Raw genomic sequence first — 23,724 nt, 5'->3', positions numbered from 1 at the left:
TCATACGAGGACAGCTGTTGCGTTTGCGCTTTTTTCCCCTCCAAACGCGCCAAGCTGTTTGTCGGAGTTGTCTGACATTTTCAGAGTATGTTTTTGTTTCAATTAGTCTTTAATTATTTTAATATTTAGATATTCCTCAATTAAACAGGCAATAACGGCCAGCAGGAGCCAATCTGCTAGCCAGAACATAGAAAAGAGCTATCGAAAAGTGGGGAAATTTTTATAATTTTAAGTAATTTTACAGCATCCCTCAAACACATGGAGGACTTACCACAGCTCATCAAATGACACCACAGGCAAAGTATTAAAAGGCACATATTATACTGTTATAGAGCATGTTACAGTCGGAGAGGCTGATTTACTGCTTTATTTCCCTCTCGTTCAGACACTCTCCGAAAAACAAACACGCACGTGAAGCTTCGGCTCAAGCGGTCGACGTCATATGCGTCGTGACGCAATGCGGAAGTAATTTAACCAAGATGGCTGCGTCCTTCACAGGCATGATTTGGTTTCACTGAAGTGTCAGATAATGTGTAGCAGTTGCATTTTTAAGAGCTAAAAGACCACAAGGGCAGCTTTGAGAGCGGAAACATGGAGAGGCGAGAGTTCGTGGCGTCTCTGGTGGTAAGATAATTTTATTTACACAGAGTCGTACTTTAAATACAGACAAATATAAGCTGTTAACCCCCCTCTCATATATCTGGATTAAAAAACGCCACTTTGCCGGTTCCTTGTTGTTCAGACAGTATAATGAAATCTGTTTGAACAGGTAAAAGTCCATGACGCTTTATATTTAGCTCGAGAAAATAAAAGAACGGTACTGAAATGAATATATGTAAACGTTATTATAATGGAAATATAAATATATAGATAAATATAAATTGATAAACTTCAGTTAATCTTCTAGCCAGTCTGTTTTCGGTTGGAGTTTTGTGGAGACTTGAACCGACCTTGAAGAGTCGATTTTAAATGAACTCTTACAGACACAACCAACATTTCTCAGCTCTCCTTGTTTTGCAGTCAAATATTTGCTAGACATTAACGTGACAATATAGCAGTGTTTTCTGTTTCCTAAGTGGACAGTGGGTGAGTGTTGCAGCATTACTGTACATCTCACAATGTGACTGTCACCGCAGGCAGGTGGCTGTGCGGGGATGTGTGTGGATCTGACCCTGTTTCCACTCGACACAATAAAGACCAGACTTCAGAGTCAGCAGGGCTTTTACAAGGCTGGAGGCTTTAGGGGCATCTACGCCGGAGTCCCATCTGCTGCTGTCGGCTCCTTCCCCAGTGGTATGATGTTAAATTGTGACAGCTGGATATGTATTCCCTCTGAACTATTGTTTGCATTATTTCTGTTCTTGTGTTATTCTATCAGTGTCTCACTGTGTATCTGTAAACATAAGTCACGGTGTAAATAATAATAATATTTACACCGTGACTTATTCAGCTCATTCATCTTGAAGAAGATATAAAATTATATCTCATATTAAAAAAAAAAATCTACCTTAATCTCACCTGATTCTGTGTCCATGTATATGGAGGGATTACTGAGTAATGCAACCAGAAATGACAGCAACATATATCTAATTTTTTTTTTTTTTTAAAACAGCAACAAAAAGAAAAACTTCCAAACTGCAATCATAGCTTATGTCTTGGTCATGAGTTGTTTTGGAACATATCTTTTCCTACACTTCCTACACCTGTCAGCATTTAACAGAACTTACCTGTTTGGTAGTATAATCTTTTACTGTTCACACATAAACTTATTTTGCTCTTCTGATAGATGTCTGGTTGGATATTTTAGTTTGGTAGTTCACAATCAGATTAGTTTGATAAGAGGCCAGCTGATTTATCAGTGGGCCGATATTGTCAGTCGATATTCGTTTTTTGTTAATCTATCAGTATTGGCATTTTCGATTAGCTTAGAACTTTGTTTTATATCTTCTCTTCGAAGAAGATAGAAATTTAGGAGTAACATGGCCTTACAAACCCAACAGTGAGATCTTAAGAGATCCAGCCTACAGCTCTTCAATGGGGTGTCACAGGGTCTCCAGGAAAAAAAAATTTAAATGTAAAATAATAAAATAAATATTCTTCTGTAGCAATAACAAAGTATAACATAAATTATTCTGTAGCAATTACACAAGAATATCCAGTAATGTCCCTGCCTACAATTAAACACATTCACTTACCGAAAATCGGGGACATCTGCTGTGGCAAATGGGTGCAAGCCTTTGACCACAAACTTAGTCACTGCTCGGTGACATTCGTCTATCCTGGCCTGAAAGGAGACGCTAACGGTAGACTGCAGTGAGAACTGCCAGCATCTGAGCCAGCCAGACTCTGTCCGTCTCTCTCATCATGGTCACCTAAATGCACAGTAATGGCAGGTTTTGTAATAAGGCAGATCGCGCTAACATAATATGCACTGTTGTTGATTATTTACCTGCCACATTAACGGGAGAGGACGTGCAAACGTTACAGCTGCTGCTGGGTTGAGATTCATGAGTCCGGAGCGGAATTAAAAACATGACATTCATTTAAGGTTATCGCGTGTTTTTTGCATATTCGTAGTGTGTGTGTTCAGGCTTTCTAACTTTTTCTACAGTCACTGCTTCAAAGAGGATCAAATGTTTAAAAAAAACCCTTCAAAATCTCCATGGAATGCACTTATGCTTTTCTCACAACTTTAAGTGCTACCAATTGCTTGTTACTCCTTTAAACAGTTGCTGAAAAAAGTACCATTAATAACACTGAAGCTGATTAATTTATTTGTTGAGCTGCAGCAAATTAACCATGCACTCAAAGAATTTACCACAAATAACACTGTAGCTTTCTGAAAATTTAGTGATTATTTGAATTCACTGGAACCTTAAACTAAATGATGCCCAGAGGCTCTCCTTTTAGCATTTCGATCAATTATTTTGCTTTATAATCCTATTTAAATGTCCCTTTTATATCTGTTTGTTTTCTTAGGATTTAATTTGGGAACTTTGAATTGCCTTGTAGTTGAAGTGGTCTATAAAGGGCCTATAGATGTAAACCTCTCTAACTGTAGCTTAGTGTTTTCCACACAGGCAGCATCCTGGTCAAGGAGAGCATTTGAGAAGGTGCCAAGCACTGTCTTGCAGGGTAGCAGCTCCAACGTACCTAATATTTGAGCATCAGTTTAAAGAAAGTATGTTTTTTCTGCATGTCTACCACTCTCACAGTCAGAAATTGGAAATACAATAAGCATCTCTTTATTTGAGTAGAGTAGAGTGATTTTGATGATTTCATCTGTATACTTTTGCAGAATAATGTGTTAACTTTCTTTGGGTTTAAGTGCAGGCAGACACACACATGCACACACACACACGCACACACACACACGCACACACACACCTCAGTTCCTCCCCTGTCAGTGGTAGTGAGGGATATTAATTGCTCTATGCTGGTTGACTAATGGGCCTTAAACGCCTGTGGTTCTGCTTGGTTTCAGCCGCTGCTTTCTTCGTCACCTACGAATACACAAAGGCCCTTCTCGGCACCGGTGGAGTGTTTGCATTACCACATGTGGCACCTGTCACTCACATGCTGGCCGCCTCCCTGGGAGAAGTAGTAAGTCAGCCTGTCCCTCATTCTCCCATCCTTTGTCTCCTCTCATGTGGATTTATATCCCTGTTTCGCTCTGGCAGTAAACTGTTGAGTCATTTGTATTCTTTTGTTGGTCTAAATGATTCCCAGCACTTCCATCTTTAGAAGGCCAGCTGTCTTTACATGCATATTTTTGCTCTTCTGTATTCTTGCCCTTGTTGTTTCTTTCCCACCAATGTATGTCCCAAATGAAAACCAATGGCATGTCTCTTAATGTTTTCGCCTTTTAAATTTCGTAGACCGCTATTCAATGGAGTAGCTGGGGAGGGAGTATGTGGTTTTGGCTGTAGGCCTCAAGGTCCAGCTGGGTGAGTTAAGGGGGCTTCCTCGGTACTGTCCCAGCAGTTCTCTCAACCAGCTGGGTAAATAAGACCTCATTACTGCCTATTGATTCATCTACTTTCCCATCTCAGTACCCCAGACTCTGACAATTTAGTCTGGGGAATTCACGCTTGAAACCAATGAGAAGCAGCGCAATTTCCTCAGCCGAATCCTCTCCCAGTCACTTGTAGTGAACCGCAGGATTTGAGCCATAAGGGGGCCATGGGTATTCACACTGGCATGAAATGGGGGATATGGAAAATAGGATGCCCCCCTTGGTATACCCTAGGCTGTCTGCAAAATGCTAGACATTCAGTATTCATGGCTTTTGGATGGGTGTAATTTAGCCAGGTTTTGCATGTTTATGAAATGGGATTATTCCACATGGCAGGTTGTTCACTGTACTTTAGGTTACCTACGAGGTGCGATCAGAAAGTTCTGAGACTGAGCCTGTTCTGCAAGAACGGAGCGAAGCATGGCATCATGGTTTAAGACCTAGAGCCCAACAAGCTTTCTAGTGGGAGAGTTTCCTAGGAGCAGCTTGATCTGATGCATCATGCAGATGTTTCCTCCTCTTTCCCAGAATAAAATTCAAGTTGAAAGTTTGACATTTTGACATGGTGGAAGAGATCCAGCACGGGTCGTTTAAGGCGCTTACAGAACAGAACTTCCGGAGGGAGCGATCCGAGTGTGGCAAAGCACAGAGAACAGCGCGGTGCTACACAAGTTGTTGTTTTGTTTTGTTTTTGTTTTTTTAATTTACAGAAGTCTGTAGCCAAACTTGGATCAGGGAAAAGTTTTTGCCTTTTTTAGATGGAGTCTCTAAACTTTTCAGGCCTCACAGTGTTCGCAAGAGGACATAATGATACTTGAAGATTAGCAAATCTTCCCCTAGTTCTCAGAATTAGTGTATCAGTTATTGGGGTTACCGTATGTGTTTAACACTTAACAATCAGAACTTTTTTTTTTCAGGTTTTTTATGTATACTACAGTCAAGTTGAATGTGAAAGGTCAGGCAGGGGTTGCCACTACCTCTAACCTCATTGTGGATTTGAGCACATCAAAGGCACAAATCCACAGAATGGAGCCGAGCAGAGCAGGGGCGGTATCCTCCTGCATTCTGCCAGCTGAGATCGTCTTGTTCAAAGAGGCTAATCTTCAGGCTTAGCCATGAAAGGCCTACCCTAGTGCTGCCCCGAGTTAGATACAAGACCTAAACTTCTGCACTGTGATGCAACAGCAGCCAAATATGATTCTTTGTCTCAGTAGGTGCTAATGACTTTTTATAACGGTCTTGTTTTGAGTGTCTGACAGAAGTGGTGACAATTTCTTACTTTTCTTAGTATTTGCCAAGAAAATAATTAATAACACAGGCAGCAGAAAATGCGTGGTTAACAAACATTCTGGTAATGCTCACTTCCTGAAGTTTTGTTTCATGAGAGGTGTATCTGACTTACTTTAGCACTCTTTTATTTAGCTTCAGGAGACAAGACACCCTCTTTACTTTTATGATGAGCATAAATCTTTTCTTTTTAATTGAATTTATAGTTTGGTCTTGATAAGTAAACTTGAAGCCATCCGTTAATTAGGCTGCTATGGCTGCTGCAGGACTTCCCATGATGTACTGACCCTTCCTTATTTTCTAGTCCTCATGTATATAATGTTCTGGGCATTTAGTTTGATTTTGTCGATTCTCTCCTGTAGTTTTTCTCCTTTTGAATGTTCACGACCTCACTATACTCCACTGTTCTCTCTTCTCCTTACACTGGTCATGGCCTGCTTCTGCATCTTGTCTCTTCCTGTAAAATTTGGATTTTTCCTCACCACTCTCACCAAGTGTGTGCTTAAACAGGCTACTTTACAATATAAAGTGCTTTGAGATGACTGTTCTATTGAATTGGCAGCATATGATTAAAATTCAATTAAATGTAATTATTAATTCATTTCAGCACACTTCTTATGCACCTTTATAAGGATGGATGAACTCCTGCTATGGCGAGCAATCATTTGTCCATCCGTCCATTCATAACTCACAAGAATTGCCGCTCCTCCTACATTGCTCAAGATTTGATCAAAGTTCCACGCATTGATCTCCAAATGCTTCTTCACTCAAGGTCAAGGTCACATTTGTCTTTTTTTATGGGCCCTTTGCCATTTTCACAGCTTCACCTTCATGCACACTACCTACAGTTTCACTAAATTCTCTCTCCTGATGTACTGAACAATATTCAGTTCAAAATATTTAGCAAAGCCGTTAATATGAGATTGTCTTGCAATTCCAGTGATGGTAAAGAAAGACGCGCTAGGTGGTGATCATGATCATTGTACGGCAGTGGTCGTATTGGTCGATTCCCACACCAGGGAATCACCATTATGATAACATCAGCATTACAGTGAAAACTATGACACACTGATGTGACACATATTTACTATCTATGGTCATAATTACTAATGACCATATAGTTGTAATATTCCTGTTTTTCACACATTAACCTGTGAATTGCGATGGATCGTAAGCAGTCAGGTTAAAATCTGCTACCTTTGAGTTTTTGTTTATGCAAACAACTGCATTACTTTCTAGTTAGTCTGTTAACTCAACATAATAGAAAATAATACAGAATAAAACCCAATTCTTATCTGCTGACAGGGTCACTTGGATCTTACATTATTCACTTGGTTTCATCCAAAGTTCCTTTTTTTAATAGTCCATCTCATCTGAGCTGAGATTATATCATAACTGGCCAATCATAGCTAGGTATGTTTTTCACTTGTCCAAATGTTTTATGAGTCAGTGCCAGGCAACAGGTTAAAACAGAAGCACATCAGTTCTGTCAGATGTGTGTGAGATGGGTGACAGAAAAACACAGTGAACACGGTCACACAAGACTTTATTTTCTATTTTGGCACTTATATGTGCTATAATTTAATATACAGTGTGCTAAAAATGTTTTTGTCCTTTAAGCCACAAATAAAAAGGACATTAGGCAACAAATTGCCAAAGGAAATTTTTGAGGGATCAAGGAAAATATTTCACAAACAGATTTTATGAAAACTGTGCAGCTTCCCCATTTTCATCCAAATGTAATATGTCAAACAGATCGTAATGACCACCTATCTTTAACCAGATCTAATCAATCTTCATTTTTTTTCCCTCTTTACAAACAGGCCTGACTTTAGTAAGCAGTTAAGCTGGTGGGATGGATGGCGACTGTAGATCAGAGTGACTCGCTTTGATTGTTTCCTTATTGCTCTACCTCCTTCTCGTTTTCTCTTGTGGAGACCAGAGCAGCAGTTGTGTGACACACAACTTAAAGAAGAGGCAACTTGTTATTTGGTCCTCGCCTGACTTCCCCCCTCTAACCCACTCAGTCTACGATCCTTTCCCCCAGGAGGCTAGTGTGTTTTACCAACTGTTTCCACTCCACAACGTTCACTACAGATGTTTTACGGGCACTTATTGCTTTGCTACTTTGATGTCCAAGTTCACTGGATGATGTGCTTGACTTAGCAATATCTTATTAATAAATGTAGACTAAATCTATTATAGCCATACCAAAGGGAGTTTGCTGCTCAGATTTTATTCTGTACCAACGTATGATAGTGGAATTAAAATCCTTTGGTCTAACAAGTGCACAGTCTTTGTGGACGAAGCCAGAAATTTACTAGAGCTGTTGAATCTTACTCTTCAAGTGTCTATGTTAACCTAGTTACCACTGCATTCACCTGCAGGCAATAACAGACAGACAGAGAGTTGTAGAGAGAAAGAACTCGAGAGGGTCGAGACAATGAGAGAAAATCCCCACTGCCACAAACACCTCGGTGTTTGTGCGACCGCAGTGGTGGGACGCTCCCATAAAGAATGTGTAAGCTGATGGCGTCTGTCAGGCTCTAGCAGGCTGTTATCCAGCCATTAGATCAGATTTATCTTCATTCCCATTCGCTCGACGTCTGCCCTGAAAGCTCATTTGTCAAGGCCAGGCAGCAGGCTTCTCTCGCATCTATAACCCCCCCTCCCCACACCCTCTTACTGCCACACATCTGTGGGAGGATGTACTGGAAAATACAGTGTGACATGACAAGATAGGGGGGACATTGAGAAGGAGGGAGCACAAGGGAGGAGTTTCTTTTTTTGGGAGGGAGGTAGAAGAAACTGGCAGCCACTTAACTTGGCTCTGAGAAATAATCCATGCATCGCCTTCGAGGAGCGCCACGCTCTGTGATTTATTGGCTGTTGTTTCAGACTTGGAGACATGCAGTGTCCTCATCTCTACCCTTCTTCTCCATGACCTTTTTCTTCTCCATCTTCCTTCTTTCTTCCATTTTCCTTGCTTACTTTATCCTTTGCGATACTGTAATGCATTTGAAGTATAATGAAATCCAAAGAAAGCAGTGGTTACAGACAGTATTGTCTTTTTGAAAGGGCAGCTCAAGGCACTCTTACTGTTTGTTTTTTATTTTTTATATTGTGTTAACTGCACTATAGTTGCAGCCAAATGTCAACAAAGAAAAAAGATTAAAATTTACTATTGTCCACAAAAGGGCAATCTTGTTTCTTGGTGGTGATCGCACTGCTTTTTAATGATGAATAAATCCAAATAAGTTAGGCCCAATGCAGTTATTACAGCCTATATGTTTTCCCACCTGTTGTTGCTATGGTGCCAAACGGCAATCCCGGTCCCGACTGACCGACCACCGTGTCCTGATGGCCAGACGTGGTAAAAGAGGCATGGGGGCAAAGGCTTGCCGGATGGAGGGATTTAATGACTCTAATGTGCTACGAGTCTCTGCTAATTTCCCATCCCTTACTGTGGTTCTCCCATGACTGAGTGCTGGACTTTCACTACAAACAGAAAACATACTCTGTCATTTGGACTAACGACAACAGGCCAAACTGAAGAGCTTCAAACACAGACAGGCAGCTTCCTAATGAAGGCTGCTTGACATATCCAGCAGCTTGTAAATAAAGATAAATGGTAGCAGAAATTTAAAAGGCTACCAACAGATTTCTAATAAGTTTACGAGCCGGAGGAAAGTGTTGAATGCTTGCATGCTTGCTTTCTTTCCCCTTCTTGATTCTGTGCTCCTTTCTTTTTCTGCTTTGATTTCTTTGTATCTCGCTTGCTCTCCGATGAGATATTAACTCCGCATCTCTAGCCATTATTTAGATTTCCTTCATCCCAGCCATACCTCATTGTGTCCTCATTCAGCATCACTCATTTCCCTCCCTCGTTTGCTGCCGCTTCTGATACTGTATCTGAAATAGCCTCGGAGACCACACACTCGATCTTTTATCCACTCAGCATCATCGTCGCCACCTCTAGTTGCACAAATTACTCCCAAATAAACAATGTTCCTCATTTATTTGGTGTAATCTGTGTCTCATTCTGGCCTCCTCGCTGCAGTGACAGGAAAGGAAAAGGCCATCTTAAGTCCAAACCCCCAGCCAATTACATCAGTAATTACTTGTCATAGCCACTTTCTTTCCATTTAGCTGCCGTTTTCTGCTCCTTTGGAGAGTTGGTTTGGGGTAAACATGATGTACAATGTATTAGAAATTCTAACTTGACCAAAGGGGGAGGGTAAATGAGATCTCCGAGGCAGATGCAGCAAGCTCAGTTGTTGCGAATGGGTCATGCAGGTGCGAGTTTGGGCACTTGGTGGTAGTGTTGCTCCGTGGTTGTGCTGCAGCTGGACACACTGATGTGAAACACCAGCAGCCTGCACAGAATTATAGAGGCACATTCAAGTCGTTTGTTTTTGCTGTTATGTATGGAGATTAAGGCTGCTGTGTTCACTGTGTGCTGAAAAGAGGAACAACTTGCGTAGCCTGCAGAAAATGTGATGTAGTGAAAGTCAAAACAAAGTTGAGAATTGGTCCATCTGTTGCTCAACAGTCAGCAGGTATTATAGCAGTACAGAAAAATAAGAGACGACAGAGAGAACAAGTGTCCACCAGAACCCTTGAACAGCTTGCGGTGTATCTTTGCCTTCTTATTTACAGGGTATGGCCCAAAAGAGCCTAAAGAGCCCAAATGCTAAATCACTATAGCGACAGCTGAACTGGGAAAGGAGTATAACGGGAAGCGTCTTTAATACACTGCCTCTAACATTCCTTCTCTCCTTGCTATCCTCCTTGCTTGGTGTTGCTGTGGCGTCTGGCATCTGTGCGACTAAGGGAAGTCACAGTAGGGTGGGGGGGGGGCTCATAAATCGCTCTCAAAGATTGCTTGCTGTTAGCCGGTTTTTCCACTCCGGTGCAGGATAAGTGGGAAATCAAGCCGCCAGGTGGGCAGCTGTGCTTGCCTGCCTGCCTGCCTCTCCTTGCCTTTCGGACCATGGGAGTTATGAAGCATAAATATTCATGTCTGTCTTCACTAGCTGTTGGCAGTCCATATTTTTGTTGACATATGGTGGATGGGTTGGGACTTGAGCAGGGAGTGTGGCTGCTGGGGTGTGCATGCGTGTCTGGATCTATCAGGGTGTTTGACGGTAGCATGTTCCTTGGACACAGATACACAGTCAGCCTGATGACCTTTTGCGAACATGACAACTGTTGCTCTGGTGTCATGTCCACTCTGTGTACCAGTTTGTTAATTGGCCCAGTTGCGCACTAACTAAAGCAGTCGTTAGCCTGCCAGCTTCATGTAATTGCTCTCCTCGAGCCGTGCCACATCATGGCCACCTGCCACGCAGCAGAAACATACAGAAGGTGATATCATGTACAGCAAAAGGGCATCTAGGGGAGTGGCGTGGATATGTGCGCACACAAAGATGTGGGTTTCCTAACCTCCAATTAAGCACAACATGGATATAAAGGGTCTATAAAAGTGTAATACAACAACTACAAATTCAGGCCTTTAATGTTTTTGTTTTTTCATCCTGTAGGTGGCGTGTATGATCCGGGTACCCACAGAGGTGGTCAAACAGAGGGCCCAAGCTTCCCTCTCATCCTCTACCTACAACATACTGCTGGCTACTCTTAGAGAAGAGGTATGTGGCAATCAGAAGCTTGTTTTTGGCCATTAATTTTGCGTTTATGTGTGTGTGATTTTTGGCTGTCGTTCATATCAGTAACGCTGCTGAGATATGGGATCTGAGGACATTGATGAAAACAAGCCTGTTGCCAAGAAATGCAAGCAGATTATCAAAAAGCAAACTTATCTGAAATCCAGAACTAAAGTACTCGCACTGTGAGTTTACAAGTAATGAAGTGTACTGCTAGTTCATGTGAAGCCATGATTCAAGGCTGAGGTGTTGATAGTAGTTCCAAAAGGTAGCAGATCAAGGTGGGGAAGATTTAAATGAGTATATTGTCCATATTCATATGTTTGAACATATAAGTAAATTAAGTTTCTGAAGTCCCCTCTGCTTTGAGCCAGCTGTACCGATCAGATCCACCAATCACTGTTCTGAATGGGTGTGGATGTTGGGTCACTGATTTCATAAATTGTAATAAATTGTTAGACTCTGCCGCTCCCATCTAAACATGATGTTGGGTGGGTGTGGTGTGTGGGGTGGGGGGTTTAAGACGAGTGCTTTGGTTGGAGCATACCAGCGCCTTAACCCTAACAGCTCTCAGCAGTTATGTGCTGCTATAATCTGTGAAGAAGCTGAATAAACGTTGTTCCCACAGATGAATTATACAAGTGCTTTATCTGTTCATTGACTGATGTGCATTAAAGCAAAAATTAGATTTTATACATTAGATTTAAACATTTTTTTTTTCCTGTTGTTTCTCGGGGCAGGGGGTTCGAGGCTTGTACAGAGGATATGGCAGTACGGTTCTCAGAGAGGTAGGTTTCATTCACGGGTTATCTTCACACTCAGTCGCTCACTTGTGTCTGTCACCCACTGTTGATACCATCATCAGTACCTGTTCCACAGCAGATCCTGCACTTATGTCTGTCTTTGGTAAAGTTTAGTTCCAGGTAATTACAAAGTATGTCATACAGATCATATTGAAATCAATACTAAAAACAGCTCCTCAGCTCTTTGAAAGATGTGTGGTGGATTTTTTTTGGATAGGTTGAACAGATATTGAGGCTTTCCACGCTTGTGACTGAAGACAATTTAATTTCTCTTGGGTTGGATTGAAGTTTGTAGTATTGATTTACAGATTTTTTTTTTCCTCCCTCACTTTCAATTCAGTCAATTACTTGCACAAGATGTGTGCTCTCCTTTTTAGAGCTAAATCTGATTAATTAATTCAATTACTCTGGTTATAAATGCAAAACAAAACAAGGATAAATGAGTTCTGGGCTAAACTCCCTTGATAGGCGCTCACCTTTTTGTAATGGAGAGAAAAAAAGCAGCTCTAGTTCTTTGATTCATGATCCTCTGCCTAATTGCACCTGCAGCGCATGATATTGCAAAATAATTGCGGGAAGCATTGTATGGGTGTTTTGAGTTTCAATAGAAGTGGAAAAAGAAAATGGAGAGGGAGAAAGAAGTATATGAAGGTGACACTTGTCTTTTTTTTTTTTTTTTTTTTTTTTTTTTTTTTTTAGGGAGGTGGGTGAGGGCGTAATCTAGTCCCCTCTGCTGTGCTAGCCTGTACTTATTTTCTGCCTCACTAAACTGATGTTATTCACGCAAATTCCATCTGGACAGCCAGGCAAAAAAAGGACAACAAGACACTGTGATTTCTCCGAGGGGCTCTGAATAAATGAATACATTTGGAGGCTGGCGCACGGCCTGTGTGCATACTAACACTGGCAGATGAAACGCAGCGGTGGCGGCAGGGATTTGGGGCACGGGAACGGCAAAGGATGCTTCGTGGTGATTGGCTTTGACGTGTGTCAGGAAGGTAATTCATTTTCTCTCAGCCTCCGTCGCTATCCGCCCATCTCGCTCCTTTGGCCAAGAGACCCTGTCAAGATAAGTTTGTTTATGTGGTACGGCATGGCGCCTCCCTGCTCTCACTGGCCCACTAATTGAGGTCCTATCTGTGCTATATATTCATTAGGCAGCCTTCAGAAGGCTTTTCTGATGGGTATGATATCGCATTAGCGCCCAGTGTGCAAGAATCCACTTTGATCAACTTGGAGGGTGGAGTAAAGGAGTACAAGTGTCACATCTGTTGTGATCCGTTTGTCATTGTTGCACCAGCCTACATGTACAGGCGGTTTTTGCCCAGCGCACCCCGGCTTTGCCCAAAGTTGTCCTTAAAACTTAAATCTAAATTATTGATTAATAGGATTTCAGTTCTTTTTAATTTTGCACCACATTAATCTTTATTGCGGTATACCCTTTCTGTCAAGTTTTCTGCTGAGTTGGCATCTTATGGGTTCCAACTGAACAGAGCATGAAATCACTGAGATTTAGATTGGGGTGAAGGAAACTGGAGCGCGGTGAAAAATTACTTTATTCTGCTCTAGAAAAACAAGGACCTTTTTTAATTAACACCAGCAAGACTTTGCTCAGGACTTTGAGAAAGACTACACTTGCCCCATATCCCACATAAGCTGTTGATGTTGTCTGTGTGTTCATTTGCATTCATTGTATGAAAACACACAGGGTAGTCTTCCGAGTCTAATCAAGACTCTAATTATATGTCATCAGTAGTAGTGGTCCTCATTTCGTCAGGATTTCCTGCACTTGCGCTGTTTTGGATTGTACCATCTTTCTCCACTAGATGGCATGTTAAGATTGGTACTGCCTTTATGAAGCTCGTGCCTGACTTTTGTTTGAATTCCACACAATCTGTACTTCCCCTCCTCCCTCTCGTCACCTATCAGTACCAATCCAGCTCCATGACATTTATGCACAGCAGTTACTGATTTTTAAAAGAAATTATTTATTTTTATATCGAGCCCTTTTTTTCCTGATCCAACATATTCTGAGGCAATATTGAGTAATTGAGTCTTAAGTGGGTTAATAGATAGTGTTTAGTAATGTGGTGTTGTGTGGGTTGCGGAGTGGCAGGTGTAAGTAAAGCTGGCTCTGTAAAATGCACCTTGTGTCAGTGACTCTGACATACAGCCAGTCTACATATAATCACTTATAGTTATGTTCTGGAAAGTGTCTGCTCTGAATGCCCTTAATAAACACATTTAATCTAGGAAGCACACAGACAGGGGAGGTATTTGAGCCACCTAAGTTAAAGCAAAACCGGGTGTTAGAATGACTTCCCTTTACCAGCATTACATATAGTTTGCTTAATACAACCCCTCCGTCAACCTCAAAGCTTCCCCACTTCAGCAGCTGGGACCTGGCAATGCAAAGTACAGGCTCTGGCAGCTGGGCTTATGAAACACCTCTCCATCCAGGCTCCCCCATCCCAGCTCTGCTTTCTATTTATCCATCTCCTCTTCAATCTGCTGCCCGATTCCACCCCCCCCCCCCGGCCTTCTCCAGCAGAGGGCTTAGCTGTAAGGAAAGACACGCTAACCTGGGATTTAACTGTTACCAACGGATCAAAAAAGTGACAAATGAGAGAAAAACATGAACCAAAGACCGCATTTTGCCACAATTTGACCAGCTTAATATAAGTTCTCTTTAACTCTGCTTGAATATATTGTTACATTAAGTGTTCTGATGTCATAATGATCATTAAGTAATTGTGTTTAAATGGTAACCACACTAGGGTCATTTAGGGAACTCAGTGTGTGCCATGTTTACATGTCTGACAGCTCAGGTCTTGTGGTGTGTACACTGGGTTATAATTGTCAGAAACAATGTGGGGGTGGATGCTGCTTCCTCTGGTGGAATCCTAAGGTTGAAATTGTCTCAACAGGCACACAGCAGAGCAAAGGTGACCTGTGTGTGTGTGTGTGTGTGTGTGTGTGTGTGTGTGTGTGTGTGTGTGTGTGTGTGTGTGTGTGAACCCTCTCCCCATCCCCCCTTTTTTGTGTCCACCCTTCACCCTTGATGTGGGTTCAAAAGGGGAATCACTCTATATCCTGTGTCTGTGCACACTGATCCATAGAGGCTCATGTTTATATACCCTCATATGACTGAGACATATGAGCAAAAAGAGGGAAAAAAGAAATGGTAGTAGAAGCGAAGGTTGTTTATTTTCCTCTAATATGTGAAGGTAGGATTTGTGTGACACGTGTAAAGGAGTGAAGGCTTCCTCCTGCGTTGTGCTTTAGAGTTGGAGCTCATCGGAGCAGCTGCCGCTAGTCTCAGAGACCCAGACAGCAAACCAACTCTTAAATTACTTCAACGCCTTTAAAAGCTTAACAAGACTGGATTAAATAAGAAGGAAAGTGCACTGGAAAAAAGAGAAATTAAGCCAAGGAAAATATTAAGCTGTCATTCGAAAATGAAATAGAAGGCTCACTAGTGAGATGAATGTGTTCACTTATTTTGGGCCTTTTCTTGATTCGTTTTGCACTGTTTGTGTGAGCCGTTTTCATTTCATAACTGTTTGCTATTATACAGTTATAGAATAAGACTTTTATCAGCCTTTGAAATTAATAAAATGGAGCGTTGCTCCGATGGGTTCACATCAGAAGCGAATGGGAGCTGTTGGTGTTATCCGTTTACTCTGTGATCAGTGAGCGGGCTAAGAGGACTGAGGAAGCCTGTTGACCTCAGTAGATCTGATCCTTGACCTGTGACCTGTGAAGGGCTATATGTGTGCGTTTGCGTGTGCTCCTGTGATATGGAGGAACCGTAGAGGGTTGTCTGCCATCTTGGTGTTTTGAGTCAGAACTGTCAGAGTACACATTCAAAGTATATTTACATTATACATACACAGTGGTGGTCAGAAGTTTACATACACTCTTCATGGGCATGGTTTTAGCCAAATATTTCACTACTTTTCTTGGCAGAATTGATTGGTTTCCTGGTACTGACTTGGCATTTAAGTTTAGTTTACAAATTTATAATGGGGTTGACGTTGGGGATCTTCTAAGTCTTTTCCAAAAGTTTAGTGTCACCCTGCTTTATTCATTGTAGACGTTTTCGTGTGTGTTTGGGATCATTGTCATGTTGGAACATACAATTGTGTAAAGATTAAACTATTTAGCTGTTGATTCTGAGGTGAGGTTGAAAAATGTAGAGGTAGTTGTCTTCCTTCATTATTCCATCCACTTTGTGCAGCATTCAAGTACCACTGGAAGCAGAAAAGCCTAAATTACCCAAACTGAGTCTATGTAAACTTTTGACTACAACTGTTTTGGTCAACAATTAGTTGGACCACCCCATATAATATGTATATATACTAATATAATATATACTAAGATAATATAATATCCCCTTGTGGGGATAGGTTAATTGGATAATCCAAATTGCCACTAGGTGTGAATGTGCGAGTGAATGTGAGTGTGAATGGTTGTCTGTCCCTGTGTGTTAGCCCTGCGACAGACTGGCGACCTGTCCAGGGTGCACCCTGCCTCTTGCCCTATGACAGCTGGGATAGGCTCCAGCGCCCCCCGCGACCCTGAAAAGGAGAAGCGGAAGCGAATGGATGGATAATATAATATAATATAATATAATATAACATAGGGAACCATTTAAAAAATAGGACCAATAGCCAAGGATGTCCTAAAGAAAAAAAGTACAAAATAAGTCAGTTTGTTCCACAGGAAGTCCAGCTATCATTACAAAGAAAAGTACGACTGTATAATGTGTATTAAAGAAGATAATAGAAAGTAAGGGGAGGATGATGTAGATTTATTTGGTGTTTACTTTAATTTGTCACCAGTGGCTAGCTGAAACGTCCATATGTTCAATCAAATTAGGTGATTGGTGTTGGGGATGTCCTTGCAAGTGCCAGTTCATGAACAGAAGGCTTTGAGTGACTTCCAGAACATTTAATGACAAGCAGTGAATTTGATAAAATAAATTTAAAAAATACACGATTGGAGGCCTTAGCTTGATTTCTCGGTTCGTATCATTCCTTTCTTTACTGTCAACTTTCTTGACTTATGGGATACTCTTTTTGAATCCTGCCCCTGTTTGCATTGCTTCCAGGTCAGGCTAACTCTTGTTAGAAGAGTGATGACCTTCTTAAGCGATCCACTTGTCGCTGGATGATTTGTATCACTTTATCATAGATGTCACTCAAGGGAATAATGGTTTTCCTCCCACTGCCATTATGGATGACGGATGAATGCGGTTCTGGCTGCACCTGTCATTCCCATCAATGTGCCTTTGTGAATATGATCATATCTATATATTTTTCCTCTTCTGTGTTTCCTAATGCAGCCATACTGGCATGCACGTAGCGTATTGCAGCCCACTCGTATATCCAGTCCCTCTGAGGTGGCAGTAGGACATCTGCTGCAAATCTGACTAAGCCTCAGTAACCTTCCTTAGATCAACATGTGGTCTTATTGATGAGTTCTGCAGTCAGTAGGGCTAAAGGAGTTAGCTGCCATGCTGTCAGACCCCCACGTGTGGCTTTTGCTAAGTTCGGTTGGGGGACAGCACCGGGCTTTCTCTGCTGGCTTGTATAGGATGATACATTGGAAGCCTGTACCACTGAGAGCCATGGATCACACACTTATGTTAAGTACGCTGGTCCCCGTTGACGACGACTCCGAAATCCATCATTCTGGTTGCAGTTCATCATGCACGGCTACTCTGTGCATTTTTGAGACTTATTACCGATATCATCTGCCAAACATATTCCCAGGAAAAAGGCACTGTTGCCTTTAACGGCTATAGTAGCTTTCCGGTGTATAGTGCCTGTGTAAGTGCTGCATTCATGACCACAGTGGCCTTGTTAGTCAGTGAATCCCTCGGGGTCTTGGGGCTGTGTTTGCTTCCCACAACTTTATGCATGTTTGTCTCAATCCAGGCAGAAAACCTTTAGTAATCCACATGTGTTTCTAATAACACACAGCCGACAGCCTGGCAAGGGACTTACGGTCTGTGAGTATTTGTGGGATTGGTGGGGGTCTGGAATGGAGGGAAAAGCAATGGCTATGTTTTGGATGTCATGTGGAAGGAAATAAGTGTCAGGAGTGTGCTTCTGTATGTTGGTGCCATAACACAAGATTGAGAGTGATGCATTATTCCCCTGACAGCCATACTTGTAATGCAGATTAAGTTTGAATTGGATTCCTGTTCCACTTGAGTTTAGCAGGTATTTAAGTGACATAATACCCCAACAGCCTAATTACTCTAACACCCATCGCAGTCAATCAGCACTTTATAAGTTACTGCATTTGCTGAAAAAGAATGTTTACATGAGGCAACTCATCAATCAGATCCACTCTATATAGCCAGTGTCTCATTTTCACTTTATCCTGGAGTGACAGGACAGAGTGAGAGCTGTGGGAGTGGAAGAAGGATAAATCAGTGCTGTGTAAAAGCCAGATGTGAGGAAGCACCCCATAATTAGAGGTTAACCTAACTTTTTTTTTTTTTTCGTGAAAACCAGTGATGCAGATCCTTATTCCTCCCCTTTCCCCTCACTTCCTTTCCAAAACCAACCACCTCTCTTTCCCGTGGATTTACTGTAACGTTCAATTCAAAATGTAACTTATCGCTCCTTGTCAAATTAGTTGGCTTTTTGACTTTAAATTGAATAGTTATGTCTATAACTTCTGTTCCCTGAAGGAGAGGAACGAAGTACAACACATAAGTATGAGATATCGCGCCCTTGCGTGTCCTGGCTGAAGAAACCTTTATTCACACCTTATAATAGAAGGCAGATGACGTTTGATGACACGCGCACGGCCCCGCCTGCACATATAGCCGCTGTCATCACAGTCATCCCTCAGTTCGATAGCCGCTCTTCACCGAGCCAAACTGCTCAGTGGGGCCACCTTGTGTTGTAACTCGTTCCTCTCCTTCAGGGAACAGAAATTATAGACATAACTATTTGTTCCCTTTCAGTCGATTCACTCCGTACAACACATAAGTATGGGACATATATACACGCCCCGCAGAGCAGCCACCGAACCAGAATCAGACCACCACCACTTTAGTGAGCGGTAGACCCAGCAGAAAGGACAACATGAGCCACCAAAGGGGCTGTAACATCCAACCAGGGTGGGCCTTTGCTCCAGGCTGACTGGCATGGAGGTCGGGCCGGAGGATGTGTTCCCGCTGGTGGCACACTACAGCAGTGGGTGCCGATCTCCATGCCGGAGCATGGTGATGGAGCTCATGGCGCGAGCACTGCCCGATAAATCTTCTCCAGCTGCAAAGCAGAGAATCTGCAGTCCTTGGACGGCAGAGTTGTGGGGCCGCCGACACCATGGTTATGGGACGGGGCCAGATAAGCAGCCATAGACGGCTCCATAGGGGGTGGGTTCGCTAAGCCAGCCTCCTCGGCGCTGTCCAACTCCATGTACCGTCCATAGCCGGGCACAGTGATGCGGGTAGACAGAGGTTTGTCCCATGATTCTGTTAGCTCGCAGATAAATTCTGGGAACACGGGAAGGCAGTTTTTGGCCATTGCGGGCTCCGGTGGGAGGAAAAAACCTGGGAACCGCAACAGTTTCTGAGCTGGCGGAGGAGAGGGCCAGTCCACCTGCAGCTTCTCAGCAGCACGGCAAAGCAGGGAGAAAAGAGAGGTGTCATCGTGGCCAACCGGTGCAGCGGCGGCACATTGGGCCGACAATGAGCTCTCCTACTCATCCTCCGACAAACCATGGATGTCCAGGCCAATGTCCAGCACGTCATCGTTGTCCTGGGGAGCGCTGGCGGGCTTCAACCCAGGCTGAAGCCCGTCAGCGCTCCTGCATGGTTCCAGCTCGTCATCGGCTAACCCGTCAACATATTCCATGTGGTCAGCCCAGCTAATTGCGGGGACATCGACCGGATAATCCTCGTCTTTGGACTCGGATGAAGCCGGGGCTCCAGACTCGTAAAGGAGGGGGTCATGCCGTGCGACAGCAGAGTGTTCCAGCACTTTTTCCACAAACGTCACCCGTCTTTCCAGGGTCGAGCCCCGGAGCTGGCAACAAAACGCACAGGCCTCGGGCTCCGTCAACGCTCTCCTAGTGTGGAGAATCCCCAGGCAGACAGGGCATCGTGCTGGTCACTGTCGTGCAAAGAGAAACCACATCCCTGAGGACAGGGGCGAACAGAAGATTTCTGCTTTGCTCGCTTCGGTTTGGAGTCCATTCCAAAACGCAAAGCAAAACGCTGCACAGGAAAACTCGAAATTAGCGCTCCCCGGGCAGCCTACGCACCAACTGCGCAGTGGAGGCTAACACCAACAGGGGCAGTTAAGCTACGTTGATGTCGGCAGACAACGGCGCTAACTAGCAGCAGCTAGCTAGCCCAACTCAGCAGAGGTGTTCTCAGCGAGGTGAAGAGCGTAAGAACTGAGGGATGACTGTGATGACAGCAGCTATATGTGCAGGCGGGGCCGTGCGTGTGCCATCACACGTTGTCTGCCTTAAAGGCATGAATAAAGGTTTCTTCAGCCAGGACACGCGAGGGCGTGATATCCCATACTCATGTGTTGTACCGAGGGAATCGACTGAATGGGAACATATTACATTCAGACAGACATGAATTTGCATCGTTTCAATAACATTATTACAACTGCTAAGGTGTTTGCAGGTGTTTTGTTGCATATGTGCTCTTTCCTTTTACTCAACAGTCATATGAGGCTCTCAAGAAGCAAGATGTGTTCCATACACAGCCTGCCTGACCCCCATAGCTCCCAGTCACCACCATCGTCACAGCTTAATGTCCAGAGGAAAAAAGGAATAAAATGTGACCTGCAGCGCAAGCGTTTACCTCACTCAACCCCGCCATTAGGTTAGAAGTTCAAATCAATTCATAATTCAACTATTAATGTACGCTAAAGCTGCTCACTGAGTTGGTTAGATTAGTTGGTTAGCTTAATATAGGTTGTTAAAACAGGGCAATGTTCCAGACTAAAGTCATTTATCATAACATCTATGGACTAAAAATGTGTTCATGGTTCCCAGAGGATAACCTTACTGACTTTTTCCATCAAATCTCAACTGGATCTTTGTGTTGCATGAGTTGTCTCAGATATTAATGTTCCCCAGAGCATGAGTCCTAATAACTTCAGTTAATGCTTCGTGTGCCACTAACTGCTCACTTATTGGATTGGTAGAAAGTCTTGCACAGACTTTGTTTCCAGAGTTATCTTTCTTAAGCGATTTCTTGAATTCCCTTTAACCTCTCCTGCAGCTTGATAGAGTTAAATGTCTCATCAGCAAGTAGTGTAGTGATTGAAATTTGGTGTAAACTATCACCACATGATTAACTTTAGGTGTCAAACTGCAATAATTCCATCATCAGATCAAATATTGAAAATGTATTGTCTTTATAAAAAACGGGCTCCAAGTGTATAAAAGTTAAGTTGTTTTTTAGGATTTGTTAGCAAACATCTATTTTTTGCAGGGGCCTATCCCAGGTGATGGTGAACCTCATTCAGGTGACTAGTAAATGGGGAATTACAAGAACAAGTAAACAAGTATTAGAAAAGTTTCATACTTTTATACCATAGTATACTATAGTGACCATAGTAAACATATCACCTGAACTGTAATATAAAAATATATATAAAAAAAAATATATATTAAAAAAAAAAAAAAAAAAAAAAGACAGCTCAGCCCAGTCATCTGAAAATCTAAAACAAAAGCCAGTATTGGACTAAATGATGAATTAGAAATGAATTAAAGGAACCGTCTTAATGTCATTCTGGGTGATCCAGTAACTGGATATCTGTACTATTTATTGTTTTTGAGACGCATGAAGACTGAATAATGATGGGCGTGTTAGTTGAACTAAGATTTAAGATGTCTTATCCATGAAGGGTGTGTGTTTTTATTTCCACTAACGATGTTTCATCTCAGCATTATGTTGTGCTGCCTTTTGTCAAGCCCTTTAACGGATCAATCAGGCCCATACATGGTCTTGTTTTACTCGTGTGTGTGTGTGTGTGTGTGTGTGTGTGTGTGTGTGTGTGTGTGTGTGTGTGTGTTTCAGAATAGTTGCGTCACTGCCAGTATGCACTTTTCTCACTGTGGAGATTCTGTTATTTCCAGCTGTGCTGCTGCTGTGCTTATCTGATTCCCAGCTGATAAGGTACAGCTTGCACGTGTGTGTGTGTGTGTGTGTGTGTTACTTTTCAGCTGGCCAACTGGTTAGCTGGAATGACTCTGGTCTGTGTTTTATTGCTGTGGGCACTGCTCCCAGAGAGCACAGTGTGTGTCTGCTCCTTTGCTATGTGGGTTTCAGATGGGCATGTGTGAGTGCCATGCTGGAGATATAAAAGCAAGCGGCCTTGCTCTGGACCTACCTTAGTGCTTTGCTCTTACTTTAATAACCTTAATAACCTTACTGAAATTGGCACAATTGGTTGTTTTTTTTTTTACTTTTTCCTGCATAGCGTGTCACTGATGCATCGTGATTTCCAGGTTTACTCCTTCACTTCACCTATAATACTTCATGCTTTTAACCAGCTTGAATTAGCCTGTCACTGAAAAAGCAGCTCCTTCAGAGACAAGCTGTGGTACCAAGGGTGTGTGAAGGAGAGATTTAGCAGGTGGTTCCTTCCCGCTGCTGCAGACCCCATGTATAAATACACATGTGTATATACATATGCACTCACTGCTATATCTCAATGTGCAATAGTTTTCAGTCAGACAGTGCAAAGCTTCTTATCTTGTCTCCTACTAAGCATCTAAAACAATTTAATGTCATCCTTTGTATCAAATATAAACACGTATTTAAATTATATTTCTTTCTACAGTCTATAGTTTACATTTTTCTTCCCTACCTTGTATAGTTTAGTTTTTCTCCTCTACCTTATGTAGTTCATATTTTTCTTTTGTTGTGTAGTATTGGTGTTATAGGGTATATTGCATGTATTTTTTGTTTTGCTTCTGTAATAATGTGAGTTTCCCCATTGTGAGATTAATCTTATCTTATCATATCAGCCTACTGTCTTAAACGATGCCTTATGTTGACTGGTTCCAGAAAAATCCTCGTTGAAATGTTTTAGCTGAGTCACATGGCAGTTTTGCAAATACACCCTTATGACCTTCCATATCTGTTTTGTGTGTCATAGTTTTGATTTTGATCAGATATTATCTACCCAGGGTTTCTCAGATCTCAGTATCTCTGGAAGCTTCTCTTGACACCAGCTATCTTTGGTGCTAACACTGAGATAGTTAACATTAAAGAGAAATGCTCGCCTGGTCTGAGCTACTCTATCATATGAAGAAGACAAAGGAGATGTACATTTGAATTCTAAGGACTTTAGCTAACCAGAAACCTCTGAAAAGAGTGTGTGTGTGTGTGTGTGTGTGTGTGTGTGTGTGTGTGTGTGTGTGTGTGTGTGTGTGTCATTACTTTGAACGTGCCTGCTCCAGTTGCCCTGCTGTATAGTGTTCTGGGAAGACAAGTACCAAGTGTCCAGCTCTCTAGCCTCAGCTAGCCTCCTTGCCTGAGCCTCAGCTCCCAGCACCAACATGTTTTTCTATCTCTGTTCCCTCATGTCTCGCGCTCAGCTTCAGACCGAAGTCCTGAGGCAGCAATACATCTCTGTTCCTGTCAACAGCTAATTGGTCGACCCTCAGGGCATCCTGTATCACACCACATCACCATTGATTGGCTAATATGCCCTTTGCTATTGATGTCATCCATCAATGGCTGTGGCGGGTCAAACCGTCATGCTTTTAAGCCAGCCATAGAATAAGTATGACATTTACTTCATATATAACAAGTTCAACTCAACATCTTCAACGGTTTTTTTTTTTAACTAAGTTTGCAATAATTTTATATATTTTTCCTTTTGACATCATATGTGGATGCCTCTGCTTCACAACAGTGTTGCATTTGCAGTGGGCTAGACTTCACGTCGTAAAGGCC

The 23,724-nt window shown here is 42.5% G+C and overlaps 1 protein-coding gene across 4 annotated transcripts in view; it reads left to right on the top strand.

Annotated features, from left to right (window-relative positions):
- Window positions 1–441: 441 nt before the first annotated feature.
- slc25a26 (solute carrier family 25 member 26) overlaps window positions 442–23,724 on the top strand; it is a 55,839-nt gene continuing 32,556 nt past the window's right edge. Inside the window, exons 1-5 of one of the 4 annotated variants that reach the window (XM_040002882.1) lie at window positions 442–624; window positions 1,137–1,293; window positions 3,485–3,603; window positions 10,846–10,950; window positions 11,706–11,753. In XM_040002882.1, coding sequence (XP_039858816.1) covers window positions 592–624; window positions 1,137–1,293; window positions 3,485–3,603; window positions 10,846–10,950; window positions 11,706–11,753 — 462 coding nt within the window. In that variant the 5' untranslated portion in view covers window positions 442–591. The remainder of the gene's footprint in view (window positions 625–1,136; window positions 1,294–3,484; window positions 3,604–10,845; window positions 10,951–11,705; window positions 11,754–23,724) is intronic. The other 3 variants (XM_040002884.1, XM_040002885.1, XM_040002883.1) reach the window with 3 other exon arrangements.

This window comes from Simochromis diagramma, unplaced genomic scaffold (assembly GCF_900408965.1).
Source record: "Simochromis diagramma unplaced genomic scaffold, fSimDia1.1 OVJJ01000646.1, whole genome shotgun sequence".
Lineage (NCBI taxonomy): Eukaryota > Metazoa > Chordata > Actinopteri > Cichliformes > Cichlidae > Simochromis > Simochromis diagramma.
Note: the sequence above shows the minus strand (reverse complement) of the source record. Positions and strands in the feature narration are given on the sequence as shown.